At 47.4% G+C, this 27,213-nt stretch overlaps 1 protein-coding gene across 1 annotated transcript in view; it reads right to left on the reverse strand.

Moving 5' to 3' along the window:
• The window catches only part of TRPM4 (transient receptor potential cation channel subfamily M member 4), a 682,714-nt gene that overhangs the window by 388,670 nt on the left and 266,831 nt on the right, over positions 1-27,213 (reverse strand). The window contains exon 5 of the mRNA XM_040327576.1: positions 917-1,083. Within this exon, the coding sequence (XP_040183510.1) occupies positions 917-1,083 (167 nt within the window). The remainder of the gene's footprint in view (positions 1-916; positions 1,084-27,213) is intronic.

Genomic DNA, 27,213 nt, shown 5'->3' on the forward strand with positions numbered 1-27,213 from the left:
TGGTTTATTTTGTTTTTTCTTGAGTATTGCATTGTTAGCATAGAAATACTTTTTTCTGTACCATATTTAAGCCGATATTTGGATAACAGATGATTTCTCTGTGCTTTTTCCTTTATATTGATTGACATCTTTCAATAAAAATGTTTGAAAACGAAAAATAAAACACTGCAATTCAGCTTTAAATAGTCTAATAGAACACTTTGTGGTTTGCATGATGGGTCTTTAATAACAAAAAAACATATTGCTTAATGCCAAAAAAAAAAAAAAAATGCATTCCGTAGGAAACAAACCCCTCCCAGGAATCTACTGCCACAGCCCGCACAAATACCTGGTACCTCCATGAATTCCTCAATGCAATGTTCAGTGTAGGAGGGGTGTACATCCAGCCACAAGTTTATGTTCTGGATGAAGTGGTAGATGGCTTAAACCATGGGACTCAACCTGGCGGCCCTCCAGCTGTTGCGAAACTACAAGTCCCATGAGGCATTGCAAGGCTGACATTTACAAGCATGACTCCCACAGGCAGAGGCATGAAGGGACTTGTAGTTTCTCAACAGCTGGATGGCTGCCAGTTTGAGGCCCTGGGCTTAAACACTTAAAACAATCATGCAGTCATTGTTTCCCTGTCTTACCTATTTCCCCATCTATCAAAACAGTAATTAAATTGCTGTTGAGTCCAAACTAAAGACATTTTGCCTCACATCCTATACAATGCAGGAAGATGGGGAAAATCTCCACAATAGGGAAATAAAAATGAAACAAAAGTATTTATCTTCCCCCATGGTGTTCAAAACTGTTGACTGGAGTTCCACTTTAATGTTGTCAGCCAACTAATCTTTTACAACTGTCTGCAAAATTACTTCCAAATGTAACAACCATAAGTAGCACAAAACAGAGGCAAAGAAGAAAGTCTTACCTTAGGATTTACCAGGCTTTGACGGTTATTTACAATTCCCCATGGTGCAATGCCCATTGCCACTACTTTGGTTCTGGAATTGGAGCTTGCAGTGGCATGATCTCTGACAGCTTCACCAACATATTTCCCTATGCCAACCTGCATTCCACCAGTCATTATCCACGCACCTATTGACAAAGAAATTAAATTAGATGCCTGTTCTAGGCATGATTTCTAAAGAAATTTTTGATTAAATGTTCTCCAATTTCTGATCACTGTAAAAGTAATTTCTTTATCTGAGAAAACTTGATTTTGTATGCTTATGTAGCGGGGGTCATGCTGTCATGGACTGATAATTTTGCATGTCTAAATTCCCCGGGAGTTCCAGTTGTGTTGTATATACCGTATTTATCTGCCTATAGCGCGCACCGGCGTATAGCGCGCCCCTCTAATCTAGACGTGAAATTCCTGGAATTTTTTTTTCTATTACTTACAGTTTTGTTGTCTTGCCCGGCGTCCATCGGCGGCCTTGTCCGGTCCGGCGTCCGTCTGCGACCTTCGTGGTGTCCTCCCCGTCTCTGAGCCGATCCCCGCTTCCCCCGCTGTGTTTGAACGCCGACATATACCAAGCGCAGTACACTCGGGCACGCTCAGCTCCTCTCGGCTCTTCTCGCATAACCGTGAGGGGAGCCGAGCCTGGCCGAGTGTACTGCGCTCGGTATATTTCAGCGGCTGATTCAAACACAGCGCGGGAAGCGAGTATCGACTTATATCGTGCACCCACGATTTTGCCCTGATTTTAAGGGCAAAAAATAGGATTTTTGTACTCACTGTAAAATCCATTTCTGTTCATAGACACAGCCTTCTTTGACATTAGGGTTATGCTTCTTCCTACCAGGAGAGTTTAGGCAGAATTTAACAGCACTTAAAGTGTTAAAACCTTTCCTTCGTGCCGCTCCTCCCCGGGGGCGTGGCTCCCTCAGGCATAACCCACACCCTGCTCTAGGAGCCTCAGTCCGTAACAAGCAGTACAAACCAAGGAGGGGTGGGTGCTGTGTCCGTCTATGAACTCAGAGAAATGGATTTTACGGTGAGTACAAAAATACTGGATGGAAGAACAATGTCCCCATCAATGTGAAAAGCCGAAACGACCTTAGGGAGAAAAACAGCTGCGGCCGCAGCACCACCTAATCCTTACGGATGACCAAGTAGGGAGCCTTGCAAGACAAGGCCGCCAGATCAGACAGACACCCGTCTGATCGAGGTAATCGCTACCAGAAATAAAATCACCATTTGTGACAATAAACAAAAAACCTCCCGAATGTCCTCAAAGGGAGCATCCCGAAGCATCGAAAAGACTAAATTCAAGTCCCATGGGGGTAATGGAGGGCGCACCGGAGGGGCCACCTGCCAGACCCCCTGACCCAACGTACGCACCCAGGAGTGCTACGCCAAGGGTCGCTGCAAGTAAAAACAGCCAGAGCAGAAATATGGCTCCTAACCGTACTTAAGGCGAGAGCCCGAACCACTCCCTGCTGTAAAGACAGCAGAACCCTGTACACCACGTATGTACGAGGGTGCCATTTCATCTCCTCACACGCAGAGATGTAGGCCTTCCACGTATGATGGTAAATCCAACGTGAGGTAGACTTCCGTTTAACACTTTAAGTGCTGTTAAATTCTGCCTAAACTCTCCTGGTAGGAAGAAGCATAACCCCAATAGGCCTCGGTCCTTCAGCCCCTGGCTCTCAACAGCCACGCCGCTAAAGCCGTTGGCTGTAAAACAGGGTGGAAGATCGGACCCTGTAACAGAAGATCAACTCCCAGGGGAAGACGCTAGGGGGCGTCTGCCACCAGACGCACCAGGTCCGCGTACCAGGAGCGACGCGGCCAATCTGGGGCAATCAGGATTGATAGAATCCCTACAGCTTCCACTCTGCTCGGCAGGCGAGGAAGAAGCTTCCGAGGAGGGAAGGTGTAAAGTAGACGATAGTGACCCCAAGGAGCCACCAACGCGTCTGACGCGTCCGCCCACCGGTCCTTAAACCTGGCCACAAACCGTGGCACCTACCAATAGAGACGGGACGCTAGAAGGTCCACGTCCAGAGTGCCCCACTTTTTGGCACAGACCCCGAAACACCTGCGGGTGGAGAGACCACTCTCCTTGGCCCAGTGTAGTGCGACTTAGGAGGTCGGCTAGCCAATTCCGTACTCCCGGAATGTACCCAGCCGATAGAGCCGGAACGGACCCTTCGGCCCACCGAAAGGATGTGCGTGACCCCCGTCGCTGCAACAGAACTCTGTGTGCCTCCCTGATGATCAACCTTCACCATGGCCATGGCGTCATCGGACAGGATCCTGACCTGTCGGCCCTGTAGGTCCAGGGGCCACCTGGCAAGGCAAAGCTTGATTGCTCGGAGCTCCAGAACGTTGATCAGTAGGCAGGACTCCACCTGAGTCCAGTGCCCCTGGGCTGACTGGGTGCCCCCTCCCCAACCGGAGAGACTGGCATCCGTCGTGACCACTGTCCAGTGGCCTGCAGAAAAACGACTTTCCGGCCCGAAGCACCGGAAACGCCAGCCACCACACCAGGGGAGACATGAGCAGATGACTCAATTAAATCTGGTAATCCAGAGATGACGGAAGCTTGTCCCAACGTGACAGCAATTCCCACCGTAGTACCCTGGTGTGGAATTGGACATACGGAACTGCCTCGAAAAAGGCCACCAACGGACCCAGAACCTTCCTGCAGAATCGCAGAGATGACCGCTTCTGGGTTGGCAACTGCTGCACAGCAGATAACAGAGTCTGAAGTTTTTCCGTTAGGAGAAAAACACTCCCGCCCCAGCGGAATCCAGGACTAGTCCCAGGTATACTAGTCCCTGAGACGGAATCAACCCTGATTTTAGGACAATCCAGAAACCAGCCGAACACTCGGAGAGCCTGACACGTGATAGACACGGCTCCACCAATGCAGAGATCGAAAAAGCTCGTAGGAGAATGTCGTCCAGACATCCCATAACAAACCCCCGCTGTCACAGCCGGGCCAGCACCTTGGCGAAAACCCGCCGAATGGGAAGGACACCAATTGAAAATGGCCCCCCCCCCGACCGCAAAGCACAGAATCTCCGGTGCTTTGAGGATATGCGAACATGCAGGTACACGTTCATGACATCCAAGGATGCCAGAAAATCCCCCTGATGGAGTGCCGCCATTATCAAGCGAATCGACACCACCTAAATTCTGATATATAAAATCTATTCATAAAAAATAGAAAAAACAAACACGACGGCCAAATTGGCCTCTTACTTTAAAAGTGCCTACCCGGCACTGGGGCTGCAGGTTTATCACCGCTGCCTTGCGGTACGGTACGTGTGTGGGTCGTCTGGTGCGGTGCCTACTCCGTAGCACAGCCCGGCGTCCCAGCTGACAGCTTCCACGAGCGGGAGGGCACGTCTCGTGATCGGGTCTGCCTACGACGTACGTTTCGTTAGATTCAACGTCTTCAGGGGGGCGTGCCCGATCACTGGTGCATGATGGAATATGTAGTCTCAAAGAGGCTACACCCATTGGTCCAAATTGAAATCTAAAATAAAGCAGCCGCGGTGCCGTTTAAGCTGCAAAATTCACACAATTCACAGTATATGGCAGATGGAACTAGGCATTAAACTTTTCAGTACTAGATTACACCACCATTGGTTATGCAAACAAAAAAACTGACATGTTGGACATAAGGAAGAAAAAATACACAAGAAGAACAGAACCTGCTGCACTCGCATCCCTCCGGGCGTGCACAACTCTATTCTCTATTGGGAATTCCAGACAATAAAAAGGTAAATAGCAATCAATCCCACTGCCCAATGTCACTCGGCAGTGACCAATGCTGGACATAAAACACATAACTAAAAAAATAAAAATAGCCAGTATGGGGACACTGATATTCATAATATAAAAAGCACGGTATGGAAGTAACTAAATACCTTCGCATCCCTCTAGGCGTGCAGGCCATATATTCACATCATATTGCATGGAAAAATGTATTAAAAATTATATATATATATATATATATATATATATATATATATATATATATATATATATATATGTTTATATGAATTTATATATATTGCTATAGAAAAAGGGGGGGGGGAAAGGTACACCCTATAATATACGCAAAATCAATAGGGGACCTCAGAGCTTGCACTCTGGAAAGCTAAACGAAGGTCATTGAAGCTGCTAAACTCGGATACAGAGCATTACCAAGGTTGTACAGAATCATTACCCTTCATTGCCCAATTGGGTCGTCATAGATACAAGAAACAAATAAACTAAACCATGAATGGACTCGGTTCTAAAACAAATTAATCATTGGCTAAAAAACAATTTAGGTCCAACTCAATGTTGAGACCAGTGGGCTGCATAGTACGTAACCTATGCACCCCACTTCATCTCGTTTTGTGAGACACTTCGAGTCATGTGCGTACCCCTCCAGTGCTTACTGATTTTATCTATACCATAAAAGGTGCACAGGCTTGGGTCGCTATTGTGATATTTAGTGAAGTGTCTAGAGACACTATGATTTGGGAAATATTTTGCAATATTTGCTAGATGCTCATTAATCCTTGTTTTTAATTTTCGAGTGGTCCTGCCCACATACTGAAGTGAGCAAGGGCACTCGAGTACATAAGTCACATGATCAGATCCACACGTAATCAAGGGTTTGATTTTGAAACCTTCCCCTGTCACATTAGATTTAAAATGTGTGATCTTCTTTTTCTCTCCTGATTTACGTGTGGTTCTGCATGCTTTGCATCGAGTGCAGTGATGGAACCCAGAACCGTCCAAAAAGGTGACAAGTTTCTTTGGTGGATCTGGCACATTAGGGGCGATTTTATTTCTTAATCCTGGGGCTTTCCTATAACTGAATTTGGGTACACTGGAAATGGATGATTTCAAATCTTTGTCCTTCATTAAAATAGGCCAGTGTCGTTTGAAGATGGCCTCAACCTGCCGATATTGCCTATGGAAACCAGAGACAAAGGCGGCTTCACTTTTTTTTTCAATCAAAAAGCTTTTATTGAGCAAAATAACAACATACAGGGCGCTCACATAACGCATGGTTATAATACACAGTGGGTGATCATTAACAGAGTGTAGGCATATATACCAGAACAATATGTGGCAAAGGGTACAAAAACATCTATATCTGTTCGTCTCGTAGCGTGTACAAAGTGCAGTAGGGTCAGTTGTCCAGCCACCCACGGCCCTCCCGCCCCCCCATGCCCCATTGTGAGCTCAGTGACACTCCGGGCGCTTCTATCCCTCCCAGGAGCAGGTTGCAGACGAATTTAACAATTTTCCCCAGATTTTGACGTATTTGGCCGCACAGCCCCTATGTGAGTATACTAATTTTTTGTATGGCAGAACACTGTTGACCTCTGCCAGCCAGTGGGACAGCTCTGGGGGTTCTGGACGCATCCAGACCCGCGCTATAACTTTGCGAGCTATGAAAAGTGTCTCATGGAGGAATACTTTAAGGAATTTATTGATTTCAGTGTCAGGTAAAATGCCTAGGAGGCACAGCTTGGGCTGTAGAGTAATGGGGGATCCCATTTTGTCATGAAGAAATTTTACAACCTGCTCCCAGAAGGTCTGGATCTTAGCACACTGCCATAGTAAATGGAAAAAAGTGCCCGTCTCGCGATTGCACATTGGGCACATAGCGGAGGAGTCTCTTCTGTATTTGGAAATTCTAAGAGGTGTAAGGTAGGCCCTGTTTATGATAAAGGTTTGCGTGAGGCGGTCTGACAGTTTTGGGGATACCAGCTTACATGCGTCCAGGGCGTCGCTCCACTCATCGTCCTCTAACGGGCCCACTTTCCCCTCCCACCTGGACTTCAGGGCATAAGCTGACACTGTCGCCCCCGGAAGCGTGATCATGGTGTGGAACTGGGTGATCAGTTTTTTGGGGTCTGGGTACCTGACTGCGGCCATGAGGGGGTTGTCAGCGAGGGCCAAATCATCCTGGGGGAATTGTGCCCGGAAGGCGTGTCGTAGCTGGGCATAGCGGAGGAACATATGGTCTGGCAGATCATATTCAGTTTGTAGCGTGGTAAAGGGTTTCATTTTTCCGCTCCTGGTGACGTGAGACAGGTAGTAGATTCCCCTGGCGCTCCATACCTCAGTGTCTTGTATGTGCTCGAACTCCGGTAGGGCAGAATTGCACCACATGGAGGTGTAGCCATGCAAGGGTGCTATGTTCAGTCTACCCGACACTATGTTCCACACCCTCCTGTAGTGATACAGCAGGGAGTGGCGTCCCTCCCCTATCCTTGCCCCCCCCCGCTATAGCCACCAGGGGGTCGCCCGTTGGTTGGGTCCATGCAGGGCAGAGGAGGCGCAGGAACCTGGTCCTGTCCACCTTGTCTATGTGGAACAGTTGTGACAGTTGGGCAGCCAAATAGTACGCATTGAAATCGGGTAGTGCCAGTCCGGCCAGGTCGGTCGGGTTTTTCAGTCTATGCCAGGGAAGTTTGTGTCTCGCGGAGCCCCACACAAACGGCTTCAAGATAGTTTCCATGAGCCTAAAGCACCTGAGCACAAGATACACCGGCGAGTGCCACACCATGTAGAGAATCTTGGGTAACAGGACCATCTTTATTAGGTTTACGCGGCCCGTGACTCCCAGTGGGAGTCTGGTCCAGGCCTGTGTTCTAGACTTCAGCATGTCGTACAGTGGTGTGACATTCAGTGAGGTGTAATCTGCTGGGTCCCTGGTGGTCCGAATCCCCAAATATTTAATGTCAGCCACTCTCTGTAGTGGAAGTAGAGCCCCTTCCCTGGTCACCGGGTAGCTATCCAATGGGAGTATTTGGGATTTGTCCCAGTTGATCCTGAGTCCCGAGAAAGCGCCGAAGCGCTCTATCAGGGTCAGAGCCAGTGAGAGAGAGTCTGTGGAATCGTCCAGGTAGAGAAGTGTGTCGTCCGCATATGTACTTATTCTCTCCTCTAAGTCCCCTCTCCGCAGACCCGTTATACCTGGGTGTGATCGTATGGCGATTGCCAACGGTTCCGCCGCCAGGGCATACAGCAGCGGCGACAAGGGGCAACCCTGTCTTGTGCCACGCCGCAGTGGGAAACAGTCCGAGAGCCACCCGTTGGCCAGTACTCTGGCCCCCGGGGCCTGATACAGGAGCTTCACCCAATGAATGAATTTGGGGCCTAGTCCGAACTTGGCAAGACACGTCCACAAGTATCGCCATTCCACTGAATCGAACGCCTTGGCGGTGTCCAGGGCGACGATTATTCGAGCCCCCGGGTTGTCATGTTTGGCCTGGAGGTTGATGAACAGCCTCCTGAGGTTAAATGAGGTGTTCCGGCCGGGCATGAAGCCCGCCTGGTCAGCGTGTACTAGGGAGAGGATCACGGCGTTGAGGCGGGCTAAGAGCACTTTGGCCAAGATTTTGATGTCCACTTGTAAGAGGGAGATGGGGCGGTATGACTCTGGTTGGTGGGGGTCCTTGCCTGGCTTAGGGATCAAGACTATGGTGGCTTTCCTCATTGAAGGCGGGAGTTCTGAGCTATCAAAGATAGACTTGTAGAGGGCGAGGAGTCTAGGAACCAGTGTTTCTGCATAGGTGGTGTAGAACTCGGTTGGCAAGCCATCCGACCCCGGGGCTTTAGACTTTTGGAGGCCAGCGAGTGCATTGGATATTTCCTCTGCCGTCAGTGGTTCCTCAAGCGCTTGGGCCTGCTGTGCAGTAAGTCGTGGGATCTGCAAGTCGGCAAGAAAGTTCTCAGATAGGGAGTCAGAGTCTGGGGCCACCGTGTCGTACAGGGAAGAGAAGTCGTGAAACATACTAGCCACCTGTTCCGGGTCGGCTATCAAGTCTCCATCTGGGGAGCGCAGGGAGATCACCACCGGAGGCCTCTCTTCGCAGTGTACCAGGTAGGCAAGTAGATTCCCTGCTCTCTCCCCATGCTCATAATTCCTCTGCTTGAGAAAGAAAAGCTTACGCTTCGATTTCTCGTAGTGTAATTGGTCAGCCGCCCTATTTCAGAGCTGGAGTTCCGCAGCTAGGTCTGTATTCGGGTTGGCAGAGTACTCCCTCTCTTTAACCGTGATGAGGTCCATGGCCCTATCGAGTGCCTCTGCAGAAGTGGCCTTGAGGGAATTAATACGGGCCGAGAGTGTCATGCGGGCATGTAGTTTAAAGGCCTCCCAGTCTGCCCGGGGGGACGCAGATCCAGAGTTATCAGCAAAGTAATGCTCCCACTCCGTGGCCAGATCCGCGTCCTCCGGGAGCAGGGTCAGCCAGAACGGGTTTAGCCGCCATGAGGGCGGCGGGCGGGTCCGGGGCAGCGACAGTTTTGTCCAGCATGGGCAGTGGTCAGAGAGGGACCGGGGAGAAAAGCCTGTCTCTCTTACCCTAGGGAGAAGTGTTTTAGACACTAGGATCAAGTCTATGCGAGACATTGAGTGGTGTGAGGCCGAGAAGCATGTGTATGCCCGCTCTGCGGGATGCCCATGTCTCCACACGTCAACTAAATTAAAGTCCGCGAGAAGTCTCGCGAATCTCGTGGAGCGCGGCCTTACGGGTTCAGCCTGTTCTTTGACCATCCTATCCAGGAAGGGATCTAGTACTGTGTTAAAGTCACCCAGCCAGATTGTCGGCGTATCAGGGTGCAGGGCCATAAAGTCGAACCCGGAAACCACTATGGTGGACTGAAACGGGGGTGGGACATAAAATGCCATAAGGAGGACCGGATCCCCGTGTAATTTAGCTTTCAAGAAGACATACCTGCCCTGTGGGTCTATCACTGAATCCTGGAGTTCAAAGTGTGCCGTTTTGGCGATTAATATAGAGACCCCTCTGGAGTGGGAGGTGTATACAGAGTGGAAGCCCCAGCCCACCCACGGCCGTTTGAGCGACCGCTGGGCCAGGCCCTCCGCGTGTGTCTCCACCAGGACCACAACATCCGCCCTTAGTTTTTTGAGTAGCGCAAATACTGCAGATCGCTTAATCGGGTCCCTCAGCCCACGGACATTCCAGGTTAACAGCTTCAGCGTGGCCATGGGATATACCAGGGGAGGCAGAGAACTCCAGGATTCAGACCATTTTTAAGTACATACCACATTACCCCCTGACCACCAGCTTGTACACTTCCACACGTCATCAATAACACAATAGAACATCCTCCATATGCATTTTGCTCAAACAGAACATGTAAAAAAATAAAAACATCAGTAACCCAGTACCTTAGCATCCCTCCCTCCCCCCACCCTGCCCTGCACTTTCCCCAACTGGTGCGGGCTTGAACCCTCAACTGCCAACGTGGCAAAAGCAGCACCCAATGCATCGTATAGATGAACATTCTAACTAGCCAGGATATCCACTGGGAGACTACCAGCACAGTCCCGGATAGTATGCGGCCAGGCCACCCAGGGTGGGACCGTGCATCAGCAGTTCCCAAGGATTGATGGTGGGTTGCTGCAAGTGGGGCGGAATACCGCTGCGCGCTCGAGCACGGTACAGGACCTGGCACGCTTCCTGTTGCGTGCCCTAGGCCGTGTGCCTCCCTCCGCCGGAGGAGGGAGAATGGAAAAATACAGTGAAAAGGTGAAATCATTTAACGTGAAGACTTTCTTGTGAATCAGGCAGCAATCTCAATAGACCAGTATTCAAGGGTGCAAAACAAGTATTCAAATAGGCATCCCCCTTTTTCGGCCTGGCAGGGGAAGCCCGGGTGTCCCGAGGGCTCCGGGTGTCAGTGAGCAATGTCAGGATGCAGTTCGTGTCCCTCTGTATCCCACAGGAGGGGGGGGAGGGCATCGGGCCGAAGGCAGCCAGGGGGGCAGGAGGTGTTGTGGCCAGGCACCTCACAGGGGGACAACAGGGGAAAGGGTGAGGGGGAGATTCCCCAGACACGAGGACGGCTGGGGGTAATAGGATCCCTGCGGGGGTGGCCATGAAAATACTTCTGGGCCATGGCGCCACTGTATGCAATGCAGCAGGGGACTGGGGAAGCTGTGTACTTATCTGCGTCTGTCCTGCCGCTCCAGCCAGGCCAGCACCTCCTCTGGATCCTCGAAGAAGTGTGCACGATCCTCTCCCTCCATGCGAAGACGGGCCGGGAACAGCACGGCGTATTTTATATGCTTGACTCGTAAACGTCGCTTGGCTTCCATGAAGGTCTTCCTCCTGCGCTGAACCTCAGCCGAGAAGTCCGGAAACGCAGCCACCATCTTGTTGTCGAGGGGGATATTGCCCCTCTCCCTGCTCAGCCGGAGGATGGCGTCCCTATCCCTATAGTTTAGGAATTTTGCAATGAGCGTGCGGGGGGTGCCCCGGGTGGCGGCTGTCTGCCCGGCATGCGATGTGCTCGTTCCACAGCGAACATGGGGGAAAAGGCCTCTCTGCCATAGGCGTCCCTGAGCAGCTTTTCCAGAAAGTCCTGTGGGTCTCTCCCCTCCACCCCCTCCGGGAGGCCAACAAACCTTAAGTTACACCTGCGGCTTCTATTCTCGAGGTCGTCTTGTTTCTCAAGGAGCTGATTGATCTGCAGCTGCATGGCTTCAGAGGATTGCTGGATGGGGGGAGGGAGTCCTCCACGGCGCCCAGTCTCACCTCCGCCTCAGACACCCTCTTTCTCAGCCTCTGCATATCCTGGCGTACCAGCGAAATGTCCACTTTTACCTCCTCAATCTTTGCCGTGAGGGTGGTCTGGCAGGCCGCCACGGCTTCTTGACAGGAGGTGATTGATAGCGCGGACATCGCCAAGGTGCTGGTAGCTGACTGCGGCCTCCTCCGTCCTCGTGGCGCCGCCATCTTGCGCTGGGGGGTCCTTCTCCTGACGGAGATATTGGTCGATTTTTGGACCTGCCAATTTGCTCGTTTTCGGTGGGGCCATGGTAACCGAGGTGCCCGGGGTCTGCTGTGAGGTTTTAGCGAGGAAAGTCTCGGGTAGGAATGCAGGATAGAGCGGAAAGGATAAACGGCCGGCGGAGCTCAGCAGACTAGCGTCCTATCCCATGTCGCTCCAGGCCACGCCCCCTAAGGCGGCTTCACTTTTGAAATCTTTTTTTGGTTTAGAAGTTGACAAAGTTTTTCTTTCCACGACAGCAACTTGATTGTACACTTGTTGCAATGTCTCTGCCGCATACCCCTTTTCTAGGAACTTGTCTGTGAGATGTTTGGCTTGTGCAAAAAAGTCCTCATCTGTATCACAATTGCGTTTAAGTCGCATGTATTGCCCTTTGGGCACAGCCCCTATCCATAGAGGATGATGACAGCTTTTAGTAGGTACAAAACCATTACGGTCTGTAGCTTTGAAGTATGTTAGAGTCTGGAATTTATCTTTTTTTCGTATGGTTAAATCTAGATAATTAACAGTAGTCATACTGGTTTCTGCTATGAAAGTCAATCCATAATTGTTGGTATTCATTTGGTCGATAAAAACCTTCAAGCTATCTACTGAGCCGTCCCAAAACATAATAACGTCATCAATATAACGTCTGTAAAAACTCAAAGAATGATGTTTATCCAAAAAAATGTTTTCTTGTTCCCATTTATTGAGAACAATGTTGGCCACACTAGGTGCATAGTGAGCCCCCATGGCCACTCCGCCAATTTGATTATAATATTGATTATTTGCCCAGAAATAGTTGTTTGACATCGCTATCTCTAATCCCTTAATCAAAAAATTGATTTGGATTTTCTTTAGTTTTGATTTCCGCTTTAAAGCCCAACGTAATGCTGTTAGGGCATCTTTATGACGAATATTGGTATATAGTGACTCGATGTCTACTGTTACCATTATTGTTTGATCAGTGGCTTGCAATTTTTGGAGTTCAATAATTAAATCTTTACTGGTCTGGTGCGGTGCCTAATAATTATAATAATTATAATAATTCAATAATTAAATCTTTACTATCTTTGAGATATGACGGACTCTGTGATACTAATGGTTTGAAGAAGCCATCCAGATACTCTCCCATACGAGAAAAAAGTGATCCTATGCCACTAATTATAGGTCTCCCAGGTGGATTTTCTTTATTTTTATGGACTTTAGGTAAGGTGTATAGGACCGGAATCCTCGGTGCATGGAGGACCAAATACTCCGCTTCTTTAGAGTTTAAAATCCCTCGATCCACTCCTTCGTTCACCCATTCAATAAGTAGATTTTTGAGTTTTAGGGTAGGGTCACCCCTCAACAATTGATATGTCTTGGAATCATCAAGCTGTCTCTGCATCTCTTGATAATAATAATCCCTTCTTAGTATAACAAGCCCCCCCCTTTATCGGCCGGTCTGACCACTATATTTCTATTACTCTCGATGGATTTTATTGATTCTTTAAATTGAATATTAGAACTCTGTCGAACAAGCTCCATCTCTCGTATGTCATCTTGTACTAGAGTGCGGAAAACTTCAATATAATGATTGGAGCTTTTGTTTGGATTGAAAGTGGATTGATTCCTCAAACCACTATGCACAAATTTTTCCGGACTTTTTTCTATAGCATCTTTAGTGTTCCCAGCAAAATGTTTTTTTTTATGTTTAATTTCCTAATTTCCTAATGTGCTTCTCCAAAAACGTACGTCGGAGGCGGACCCGATCACGTGACGTGCCCCCCCGCTCGTGGAAGCTGTCAGCTGGGACGCCGGGCTGTGCTACGGAGTAGGCACCGCACCAGACGACCCACACACGTACCGTACCGCAAATGCAGCGGTGATACGCCTGCAGCCCCAGTGCCGGGTAGGCACTTTTAAAGTAAGAGGCCAATTTGGCCGTCGTGTTTGTTTTTTCTATTTTTTATGAATACATTTTATATATCAGAATTACACTATTGGCATCTCCATTGCCTTTTTTGTTGCATATCCTAAACTGGAATCCTTGGTGTCGAGGCTAAGATCTGTTTCTCCGGTCCGATGTGCATGCAGGCACAATCCTGCATAAGCGTAATTGACTATCTTTTAATTAAAATAGTCCATTCTTTCCGGTAAGCGCATCCTTTTGCTTCAACACAATAGTGGGTGATAAAGACCGAATTTGTGGTGGTGGCTTTCTCCTTTTTTTCACTTAAAGCAAGATTAAAACCAACCAAGAAGATTTGTTTATATATGTGTGATACACAGATTTACACAATATTGGGACTTAATGTCATGTTTCATGACAGAGACATTTTTTGATGTTTGTCAATTAATTGTTTTATCATTTTGTAATTGCACATAGTGATATATATATATATATATATATATATATATATATATATATATATATATATATATATATATATATATATATATAAAAATTATTTTTCCACAGGATCACTTCTTTTAATATTAATTAGTAATTGGTATCACTGAGTGGTCTAGCGCCCTCTATTTTATTTTTTACCTTGACAAAACAAACGAGGGACTTGAGGCCCAGGATTGACCGGGCCCCATCCTCCGTGGGGACACAAACAGAATGGAGTAAAACCCCGAGACCGTTCCAACGAGGGAACTGGCACAATCACTCCCCTGACCAGAAGATCCTGGACAGCCCCTGACAGAGCCTACCGGCGAACCAGAGGAGGCCAGAGGCCGGAGGGAAAAAACCTGTTTGGCAGACAAGAGAGAAACTCAATCTTGTACCCCAAGGAAAACACTTCGCAATGCAAAGCCAGTCTCCCACCCGAGACACGGGCGGGAACAGACCTTCAGGCGGAAGCAGGTATGTCCGCAGACTTGTTAGGCATGCGGTATCAGGTGTGCTGCTACCCCGCAGCGGGGATTCAAGCACCATGCAGACCTACCCCCACCGCACAGGGCGGGCATAAAAACGCTCGGAGGTAGGCAAGGAGAGTCTTTGCACAGGGCAAGGTCCCTAGCCCTTCCCAGACTGTGGGAACAGCATGCGCTTACCACCCGTGGCATCCTCAATGATGCCATTTAGGGAAGTCCCAAAAGGACCGTTCACCCTTATAGGCCATCACCAAGGCCTCCTTAGAGGACTAGTCAGCAGACCAGCTCGTCAGCCACACAAGGCGGCGCAGAACCACTGCATAGACGGAAGCCCCGGATCGTATCCATGGCCGCCTCGCAGAGAAAATTCTGATCCTGAACCAATTGTTCAGCTAGGTCCCTAGAGGATTCGGAAGCCCCTTCATCCAGCTCTTGCAGCAGGAGCTTCGCCCTTTTAGTCGGGGCCTGACTAGGGCCCCGCCCAGAGCCGGCCTCACCGCCAAACCCACCACCGTGAATAGGGAGCGGGCCATGGCCTCCACTCTCCTATCAGCGGGATCCTGAAATGCAGGAGCCCCTTCCACAGGCAACGTGGTGGCCTTGCGCAGTCTGGACACAGGGGGGTCCACTGGCGGAGAAGAGTCCTACTTTTTTTTTTTTTTAAAGCCCCCCTCAAGGGGGTAACGGGTTGCAAAGTTTTTTGACAAACTTTTTGCGGTGCATCCCATTCCTTGTATAACATATTGTCCAAATAAGGAACACAAGGAAACACTTCATCGGTGCGTGGCGGTCTGCGGAATCCCAAAAAGGTACTGACACGGAGGTGTCTCCGCCACATCCTCAATTTTTAGAGTCTCACGCACCGCAGAAACAAGAGCTCCAACAAATTCTTGCCAGCAACTGATTGCAGCAGAGTCATCCTCACTATCCATAAGGGTTAAGCCCGCAGCCTCTGACATAACAGAACCAGAAAAAACAGCGATTCTGTGTCAGACATCCCCAGAAGCGGGCTCAGGGAGGGGGCGCTTTTTACCCCCCATCCGGGCACTAGCTGCTTCAAACCTGGCAAGAAACCCAGGAAAGCCAACATAACAGGTGTGGCAGGGGAAGGGGCGTTAAGGGTTAACTCAGGCATAGCTGGCTCAGGTTCCATAGTGTCAGCGCTGAGTCACCCACCCTGCAAGGCAGGACAAAAAAAAAAACACTGGTCACCTCCTTGCTGCTATTGCAGAGCATGGGGGCCCCTGGTACACACCACCCCACCCAGCTGCAGAGAGAGCTGAAAACCTGAGGTGTGCTCTGATGTGCTGGCTGTGCTGTGTCTGTCACCTCAGGGAAGAATCACAGCGTTTCACAGCACTAAAACTAACCAAGATGGCCGCCGTCTGAGGTAAAAATCACCTCATATAACACAGCAGCACCCCCCAGAGTAACAACACAGTCCCCCAACAACACACGGGCCCCAGTGGTAATAAAGAAAACCCAGGAGGCCCCCCTTCACAGCCACTACCCAGTCAGGGGAAGGAGGGAGAGGAAGGGGAGAGAGGAAAGCAGGGCGGACCCTCAGTCGACCTCCCCAGGGAAAACACCAGCCAGACCACTTACCTGAGTAAGGGGCCACTACTTCCCTGTCCTACGACTACCCGGCTGAAGGTATCCCAGACAGAACCAACGTCCGTAAACGGCATGGCTGTCGGCCAGACACACTGTGACAAAGCCATAGAGACCGGTCATTTGTGTGCCCTAGAACCGAAGTTCCCTGCCGCCCCTGGAGCAACGGGGCCTGTCGTGGACGTCCCAATGCTGAGCTAAGGGCCGGCACACGCTCGATGGCCGAACATGGAGGGACTACAAGAGTCAAGACCCAGCCTGTCACCCAGTCGGCTGTTAATAGAAGAATCACAGGATTCAAAAATGCAGGAACAAAATAATAAAAGCGAGAAAAAAATAAAATCGCAAGAAAAAAACAGAGTACAGGGACTCCAGAAGTGCCTGACTCCTCTCCTGTCGTTAGGCAGAACAAGACTGAGGCTCCTAGAGCAGGGTGTGGGTTATGCCTGGGGGAGCCACGCCCCCTGGGAGGAGCGGCACGAAGGAAAGGTTTTAACACTTTAAGTGCTGTTAAATTCTGCCTAAACTCTCCTGGTAGGAAGAAGCATAACCCTAATGTCAAAGAAGGCTGTGTCCGTCTATGAATGGAAGAGAAAAGTGCGCGGTATAAGCCGATAAATACGGTATGTGTATATCTATTTCTCTTCCAAAAGCAATGCATTGTGGGATTAGAGGTACTAGGAGAAAAGGACTCCATTGACTTTAGTAGAAATAGACTACAGTTCCCATGATGCATTGGCTTCTCGGAGCACATGACACCTCCGCACAGACTTATGGGGGAGGTTATTTAAAGGCGAGGAGGAGCAGAGTTCTCTCTTGGGACCTGCCTTCCTCCCTCTGCGGAATGAGGGAGAGCACTTCAGCCAAGCAGCTAGGCCTGAATTTGCTGGGAGACCAACCATCCGGAGGGAGACGAGATCAAGTGCATCCAGCTCGTGTCTTCAGGAGACCAGAGTCTTCCACCAGCTGACGATCGTAACAGTGGCGAGAAAGAGACCGGAGACTGTGTGCTGCAAAGTGATCACGGATCGCCGTGTTCGTCGTGAGGAACTCAGGCGGATCAGGCCTGCTCGGGTGAGAGGGCAGTGGCCCAAGCTTTCAATACTTTCCTAGTCTTGTGACTTTTAGTGCTCCATACATTGGGATAGCGCACTGCATATTGATTCTACTTCAGAGATTCAGTGTTTGAAAGTTACGCTAGTCAAGCTGACTAAAACTAACTTAAAGGGGTGGTTCCCCTAAAAATAAACTTTTGACATCGCATTTAGCAAATACATTACAATTAGAATCGGCTTGTTTTATTTAAAAAATACCTCCGTACGTATCGTTTCCTATATTCGGTCCCACCGCCACTTCCGGGTACGATGCAGGCGGTGGGCGTTCCTAATTGATGGACAGGCATCCGACCGACGCATCCATCACGTCACGAGATGCCGAAAAAAGCCGAACGTCGGTGCGCATGCGCCGTATAGAGCCGCACCGACGTTCGGCTTTTTTCGGCATCTTGTGACGCGATGGATGCGTCGGTCGGATGCCTGTCCATCAATTAGGAACGCCCACCGCCTGCATCGTACCCGGAAGTGGCGGTGGGACCGAATATAGGAAACGATATGTATGGAGGTATTTTTTAAATAAAACAAGCTGATTCTAATTGTAATTTATTTGCTAAATGCGATGTCAAAAGTTTATTTTTAGGGGAACCACCCCTTTAAGGATCATTCCCGCAAGTTCCTGTATTGATCATACCATGAGACTTATTTTACATACCCTTTGGATTACAAACAAGTTAAAGTGCACCAACGAGTTTGCAATCGATTTCAACATTGAGGAATATTCTGAAGTTATCTGATCCAGGCCTGGCTGAAATTGCTAGCAACTGTACTTAAAGTAATTGCCCACTAGGGGAGCTCGCGAGCATAGACTACCTATAGCCATTTGCAAGTTTTATAGCATTTTAGCGTTGTTCTTTGTTTTTTTTCCTTTTGACTCTCGCAAAGGGCTCTTTGCGGAATCAGCTGTGTATAAATATATATATATATATATATATATATATATATATATATATATATATATATATATATATTTGTAATCTGTTGTATGCTTTATTTTCTTTATATTACATGCCAAGTAAAGTTACTCTTGGTTTACTATATTCATTGTGTGAGGTGTGTTTGCTCCTGAGGACTGCATTCAGAAGAAGGCAATAACATTATTGCATGTCATTGTATATTTTACATGTGTTATTGTGGTCTTAGCCAAACAAGACTCACAATACCTTCACAACTGCTTGGTGTGCCAAGGGAGGGTTTGAGCCACTTTAAGGGGTGAATAGGTCAGAGAGTAGACCCAAAACAAATCAGCAGCCCCTCCGGGGGTACCACTACATGTGGGGGCTCATCCGGGATTCTACTTCTCTGAAATCAAAATTCCCCTCATATTGAACCTCATCCTTGTTAGGACCAGCCATGGATGGCTTAGTGGTCGAAATTAAGGGAGAAGCCTGGACGGAAGAAAAATTGCTCCCAGTCCTGGGAACTTTATCCAAAGACAGGAAGCCATGGGTGGTGGACATGCAGATAGATAGTACCAATCCTCACACATATGCCTTATGTGAGTGGAAGAAAGGACTTTCAGACCATTTTAAAGGTGCTAGCATAAAGACAGAAGACCATGTAGAACTTTTTATAATACACCCTGTAGAAGAACAAGAAGGTCCCAATTCCTCTAGAACACAGGACTCAAGAGAGGATAAAGAACAAAAGACAGAGAGGCCCGGCTCCTCACCACTAAAAACTCTTGGCCCAGAACTCTGTGCTGTGTTAGGAGAAATTGTGGCTCAGTGCAAGAAGGATTCCCCAGATTACCTGATAACTGGATACAGAAAGCTCAGAACCTTCTCAGGGAGACAATAAGTGCCCTCATCGGAGGATGGATTTGAGGAATGGCTGGATCACGCCACAGACTCTGGAGGAGTGGGAAATCCCCAAGAAGCACAAGAAACAAAGGATTATGGAGAGTCTAAGAGGACCAGCTTTGGAGGCCATACGCAATCTTAAACTCAGCAGAAAGGACTGTGCTGCACAGGATTATCTGGATGTTCTACAGAATGTAATCGGGAGGACTGAAAACACCAGTAAACTCCGCTATCAATTAGAACACTGTTATCAGAAACAAGGAGAGAAGTTGTCTTGAGTTTTTTGGGTGCCTAGATAAGATCTTTCATCAGATCCTGTTGAAGAAGGGAATGGACCCGAGAAAAGTAGATGAAGCTAGAGCTCAACAAGTTCTAAGGGGAGCTCAACCTATGGCTACAGTTTGACTTCTGACCATCTAACCAAATGTGAGAGGCCATTGCAGTGACTTATCTTCGCTAGTGACCAGCGATTGGATTTTGCTTTATGCCAGCTTTGTGGGCCACCATTACAGTGTGGATCGAGTGGTGAGAGATACCTGGTTGTTTTTTCCTGGGTCCGCCGTGACCGTAGTTTATCAGCCATACAATACTGAGGAATTTTCTGCTGTGCTGTGTTTCACGAATTTTACTTTGGCCGTTTGTGAGTGCATTTTTTGCAGATTTTTTATGTGGTGTGTTATTAAACTGGTTTTACGTTATCACACTATTATACGTTTTCTTCATTATTTATGAGGATCTTATTTATCACTTGGCTGGAAATGGAGGCTCGCCTAATGGTTTGAACAATCATTACATGCTATTGTGCCGAAACACGAGAGTGTAAGGCAAATCGTTCTGGTGAGTGCCATTCTTATTGGTGGAGGAATCACTTGTTCACATCGGGTGTGGTGGAAGAATTCTTTGAAAACAATTACTTTGAAGATTTCACATTTTGAGAGAGAGAGAGAGAATACGTTTTTTTTCCTTGCTACTTTTTTACAAACTTTTTTTGCTTACGAACACTTTCAATCACGGGCTTTGCTCATTTGTCTATTATTATATTGTGTCGTTTTTTCTTTTTCACTGTGTGGGTCATACACATACTAGCGCTGTTTATATATAATTTATGTCTATATCATTTGAACACGTTATATATACTTTGTCTCAACCTATGGATCCCATTGCCCTTCTGTTACGAACCCGACAAGGGGGCGGCGTGTTAAAATACCCTGACCTGATTCGGATGATTAGAGAGGAAGAGGTCTTACTGGATCAAAAGAATAGGTACCAACCACCAGAGTCCCCGGCACAAGTTCGAGTAGTAAGCACAGAGGAAGGCGACTCTCAGGTCGAGCTTCTGAAGACTCAAGTGTCCCAGCTGATGGAGATGGTCGCCTTGACCAGTCAGGCGGAGGTGTTGCCTCCCCAAAGCAAACTGGAGGAGCCAGAGAGGTCCGCCTGTAGGCAGAGTGATCAGGCAGAGAGACCAAGGAGGTTCATATTTTGTTTCAACTGTAGAGGAGTAGGACATATAAGAGAAGTTTGCCCCAGCCCAGCTAAAGCTAGTCGAGTGACAAAAAGATATATAAGTGTAGCGCTTATAGTGATATAATAAATACCAAAATACCATAGTATATGTAATAAAAATTACACAGATATTAATAAATGTAGAACATAAATAAACAGTATGAACAACCCTTTGAGAAAAAAGAAGTGCCATTAAATAAGTGATCTAGTGTACTTGATATGATATCAAGTAAAAAACAAAGTCCAGCAAAACTTAGTGTTCAGAAAAATTGATAATATTGAAGTTCATATTTTCCACATGTCATTCAAGTGAGTGAATAAGATGAAAAGATGCGTGACTTCTAAAATGATACAGTCCCACCACCGATAAAAGTGCAGGCTTACCGAAACTTGTTGACCACTGATGGCATATGCCAAAAGAGGTCGATCAAGGCTTTGTATGACAGATGTCAGAAAACGATCCTTGGCCGGGAAGTGTAGACCCAATTGGATGATGTATCCTTGGATGGAATAGGTCCCCAGGGACAGACTGGAAACTGTACTGGTGTAGGACTCCCAAAACCAATTGGTTCAGTGAAATAATGGTGCATAAGAGGAAGAAAAGAGAGGTGGCCACATAGCGTAACTCCGTATGGTAAAAAATTGCGTGTTTATTCACAGCTGACAAACTTACATTTGGCTGAAGTAAAGTATTCTTGCATGCAAAATTGGACGACAGTGGAGTCCTCCCGACGCGTTTCGTGGCCAAAAGCACATCGTCAGACGATGTGCTTTTGACCACGAAACGCGTCGGGAGGACTCCACTGTCGCCCCATTTTGCATGCAAGAATACTTTACTTCAGCCAAATGTAAGTTTGTCAGCTGTGAATAAACACGCAATTTTTTACCATACGGAGTTACGCTATGTGGCCACCTCTCTTTTCTTCCTCTTATGCACCATTATTTCACTGAACCAATTGGTTTTGGGAGTCCTACACCAGTACAGTTTCCAGTCTGTCCCTGGGGACCTATTCCATCCAAGGATACATCATCCAATTGGGTCTACACTTCCCGGCCAAGGATCGTTTTCTGACATCTTTCATACAAAGCCTTGATCGACCTCTTTTGGCATATGCCATCAGTGGTCAACAAGTTCCGGTAAGCCTGCACTTTTATCGGTGGTGGGACTGTATCGTTTTAGAAGTCACGCATCTTTTCATCTTATTCACTCACTTGAATGACATGTGGAAAATATGAACTTCAATATTATCAATTTTTCTGAACACTAAGTTTTGCTGGACTTTGTTTTTTACTTGATATCATATCAAGTACACTAGATCACTTATTTATTGGCACTTCTTTTTTCTCAAAGGGTTGTTCATACCGTTTATTTATGTTCTACATTTATTAATATCTGTGTAATTTTTATTACATATACTATGGTATTTTGGTATTTATTATATCACTATAAGCGCTACACTTATATATCTTTTTGTCACTTTGCTTTTTTGAATAAGCTGTGTTAGCAGCTACCATTACCGCACCATTGGCAGCGCAGGGTATTCACTTTTCTCAGCTAAAGCTAGTCAGCAAATGTACAAGCCGGCGGAAAACTTGAAGGAGTCAACCGGGTGCCCGCCTACTGTAGACAACTCCAAAAGAACAAAGGAAGCAGAAAAACCAAAGAGGGAAAAAATACCTTTTTCAAGGCCACCTTTCGCCCCTTCCCCGTATGGACGGGTGGAAGCCCGGAAGAACTCTAATAAGAAAGGAGTGAGGGTGCAAGTTACAGAGCCAAAAGGAAAAGCTACAGACAGAAAGTTTCCTGAAAATTTAGTGAGACCTTCCCCATTAGTTTCCATCCAAGTGGAAGGGATCTATACCAAGGCCCTCCTGGATACCGGAGCTCAAGTGACTCTTTTATACAGAGATTTCTATGACCGATACCTTTCTCACTTCCCCTGCAGAAGCTAGAAGAATTGGAAATATGGGGTATTGGAACTCAGAGTTTCCCTTATGACGGATACATACCAATCCAGTTGACCCTTGATCCTTCAGTAGCAGGAGCAGCAGATACCTTTGACACCCTGGCAGTAGTCTGCCCCCGACCACCAGCGGCCCACAAGAGCTCCCTCATTATAGGGACCAACACTGATCTCGTCAGGAGACTTTTGATCCATCCAACAGAAACAGCAGAGACCCCATCACCCAAAGTCCATCCCATGTTACAGAAGGACTATCAGCAGTTGGTGATGGAAAAGAAGGCCCCTGAAGGAGTAAGGAAGATCTGGCAGCTGGACAAGACAGCGAAGATCTTGCAACCAGGTGAGGTGACCTGTTTGAGGGCCTCGGTAAAGCTTACCTGGTCCCAGCCAGGCCCGTTTCTTGTTCTCGAGCCTAACCCTGCTGGACACTCAGGATTTGAAGTGATACCAGAGGTGATCCCACTGAAGGTGTTGGAGAGGAAATCGTGGAAGGGTGTCCGTCAGCATTAGGAATGCTACCACCAGCCCTGTGGAAGTGCCAGCCAGAATGCTACTGGGCCATGTGCACCAAGCCACCCCAGTTTCTCCCTCTGACCTAGAAGACGTGATGGCACAAATATTCCACCAGAATGGGAAGAGAGGGCAAAAGCTCAGCTTGACAGGTGGCAAAAGATTTTCTCCAAAACTGAGTTCGATGTCAGCTGTGCGAAGAGTGCCACTCACAGGATTCGGTTAAAGGAAGATAAACCCTTCAGGGAGCGAGTCCGGAGAGTCCCTCTGACAGACTTGGAAGACCTCAGAGCAACTAGCAGAACTGAAGAGGACAGGAACCATCAGAGAGTTCAGGAGCCCTTATGCCTTTCCAATAGTGGTGGTAAAGAAGAAAAATGTCTCATTGAGGCTGTGCATTGACTACAGAACCCTCAACAAGTGAACCATACCTGACCAGTACACCACTCCTCGGATAGAAGATGCTTTACAGAGTCTGTCGGTCGGGAGCCAAATGGTTCAGTGTAATGGACCTAAAGAGTGGTTATTACCAGATCCCCATGCACCTAGAAGACAGAGAATAGACAGCCTTCATTACCCCAGTGGGTTTCTTTGAGTTCAACCGTATGCCACAGGGATTATCAGGGGCCCCAGCCACCTTCCAAAGATTGATGAAAGAGACAGTAGGGGACATGAATCTGATTGAAGTGTTGGTGTATTTGGATGACATCATTGTGTTCGGAAGGACTCTGGAAGAACATGAACAGAGATTGGAGAAGGTACTCAAACGGCTCCATGATGAAGGCCTAAAGCTACCCAGAGAAAAGTGTCAATTCTACCAACCATCAGTTCACTATCTTGGCCACATTGTCTCTGCAAAAGGGATATCCACAGACCCTGAGAAGCTAGAGGCGGTGACCTCTTGGCCCAGGCCAACTAATGTGACGGAATTGCGGTCATTCCTGGGATTCTGCTCCTATTACAGGGGGTTTGTAGAGGGGTTTGCGAAGATTGCATGGCCTTTGAATGAATTGCTGAGGACAGAGGAGGAAGATGATGCCCCTGAATCAGTGAAACCAGTAAAGATCAATCTGGGGCCCCAGTAGCCTAAAGAGTCCATTCGGGACCAGTGGAACCCCAAAATGTGAAGAGGCGTTCATCCAGCTCAAAAAGAACTTCACTGCTGCCCCTGTATTGGCCTACAAATACATTTGATACTTCAAAGCCCTATGAGCTGCATGTAGATGCCAGTAGAGAGGGACTAGGAGGGGTGCTGTACCAAGAATACAGTGGTCATCTACGCCCTATAGCCCATGTGAGTAGGAGTCTAACTCCATCTTAGAAGAACTACTCCACCCACAAACTTGATTTTTTGGCGCTAAAATGGGCTGTAGTGGATAAGTTAAAAGACTACTTATACGGAGCCGAGTTTGTGGTGAGGACCGACAACAACCCACTCACTTATCTGTTAACCACAGCCAAATTACATGCTACAGGACATAGATGGTTGGCCGCCCTCTCAGGATTCAATTTCAGTCTGAAATATCGACCAGGAGTGGGGAACAAAAGATGCAGATGCCCTGTCAAGGAGGCCTTATGGGTCCAATGTATCTGAGAGGGAATGGACTCAAATAACCCCAGATGGGGTGCGAGCTCTGTGTCAAGGAGTGGAGTTGCAGATGAAAGGAAAACCCAGAGCTGAAGAGATAGGAGTCTCGGCTGTGGGAGTGCCCAAGTATTACTGCAACGTGACTCAAATGAGAAGCGAGGGCCTACCTAAATTGCCCAAGAAGGACCCGAGGAAGGATCAAGAAGAAGATCTCCTTGGAAAGTTGATTCTACAGGCTTTGGAAGACCAAGACCCAGGTGTGCTTCTTACTAGCTCTTCAAGAGAAGCACGGCTAGTACACAAAGAGTGGGACAGGTTGCAGCTACATCAAAAAGGTGGTCTACCGAAGGGGCCCCTCTGATGGTTCAGAAAATAAATGGCAGATGTTCCTGCCCAGTAAACACAGAGACTGCTAGCTGCACTTCATGACTAACATGGTCATCTGGGTCGTACTGAAATAACTTTCCAGTTAGTCAGACAGATTCTACTGGCCCGGTATGAGGGCTGAAGTTGAGGGATACTGTCATTCTTGTATTCGATGTATCCAGAGAAAGACTTTACCTCGCCAAGCTGCCCCAATGGGCCACCTTCAAATTCAGGGCCCCCTGGAACTGGTGTGCATAGATTTCCCTTGTCTGGAGCCTGATTCGAGTGGAATAGGGAATGTCCTAGTTGTGACCGACCACTTCACTAGGTATGCGCAAGCATATCCAACTAAGGATCAGAAGTCTTCAATGGTAGCAAAAGTGCTAGTGGAGAACTTTTTTGTGCACTATGGATTACCATAACGCATCCACTCTGACCAGGGTAGGCACTTTGAAAGTATGCTAATAAAGAAGCTGTTGGATTTATTGAGCATAGAGAAAACCAGAACTACCCCTTATCCTCAGGGGGATGCTCAGCCTGAACGCTTTAACAGAACTCTTTTGAATATGTTGGGAACATTAAGCTCAGAAAAGAAGCAACAATGGAGTAAGCATGTGGCTGCCATTGTGCATGCATATAACAGCACTACCAATGATGCAACTGGATATTCTCCTTACCGTTTGATGTTTGGGCGAGAAGCTCGATTACCAGTTGACTTAGCCTTTGGAGTATCTCTGGATCATACATCTGCGACTTCCCACAAGGGTTATGTAGACCGACTAAGGAGCAGTTTAAAAACAGCCTATGAGAAGGCCCATGCTAACTCGGATAAGCGGGAGCTGAGGAACAAAAGGAACTTTGACTTAAAGGTCAGGGTACAAGACCTGCAGCCAGGAGACTGAGTGTTATTGAGAAATCTGGGTATCCCAGGGAAGCATAAATTAGCTGAACGTTGGAAGTCACAGCCATACATTGTATGCAAACAGTTACCTGGCCTACCAGTATACCAGATCAGACCGGAAGGCAGTGTGGGTCCTATAAAGACTTGGCACAGGAATCACCTGTTACCCCTTACTGAAGCTGTTCGGATACCCCCTGCATCTGTTTCCTTGGAGATGCCATCGACCTCCAAATCCTCTGGGCCGGTCACCAAATCCCAGTTGTCACATCCAGATACAGAGGATGAGGAGTCCACAGATGAATGGATCGGGTCAGAGTGGTTATGGTCTTCTCAACAACCTGTGTCCAGTACTTTGTTCCTGCCCTCATCTGAAGTGACAGATAGTGGGACACTTCGACCGGAGGCCCCTGAATTTGTACCTCACAATATACTCACTGAAGAGTTGGAGGAGGATGCGGATCTATCATCAATAGGAGATTCTATGGAGGCCTCAAGCCTTCCCGACAGAGAATTGAGTGATTCAAGAGATATGGAATCTGTTATGCCCAATGCAGAAGACAGTAAGGTTAACCCTATCCTTCCTGAGCCTATAATCCCTAATCCCTAAGGAACAGAGGGAAAGAAGAGCCATTCACCCACCCAAGAGACTGACTTATGATCATTTGGGGAATGCTCTGAAGAGGCCATTATTACTTCCAAAAGATCCAGTACCCTACCTAGTTCTCCCATCACGAATTTGGTAGGGGACAACCCCAGCTCACCCCCTGGCACATCTGAGCAACACACCTCTGTGTTAGTAGGTAGTGGACAGACTAGCCTGCCTTCAGCAAGTAATTGGTGGGAGGTCACTGATAACAGAACTGTGTAATCACCTAGAGGCGCTAAGATTTTGTTGGACTTCCGAAAATTTTGAATTTCCGAAAATTTTGAATTTCCGAATTTTTTAATTACTTATTGATTATATTGATTTTATTAAAAAAATCCAGAATTTTAGAAAATTCGAATTTTACATTTTTTTTTATTTTCGAATTTTTCATTTTCAAATTTTGATTATTTCAATTTTCGAATTAGATTTTTTTTTCGAATTTTCGAATTTTTCAATTTGGAAATGTTTCGGATTTTTCAATTTCGTATTTCCGAATTTTAAAATTTCCGAATTTTCGTAAATACGAAAATTAATTTTTTTTTTCATTAGAAATTCCGAATTTTTCATTTTTTATTTTCGAATTT

This window comes from Rana temporaria, chromosome 10, assembly GCF_905171775.1.
Source record: "Rana temporaria chromosome 10, aRanTem1.1, whole genome shotgun sequence".
Lineage (NCBI taxonomy): Eukaryota > Metazoa > Chordata > Amphibia > Anura > Ranidae > Rana > Rana temporaria.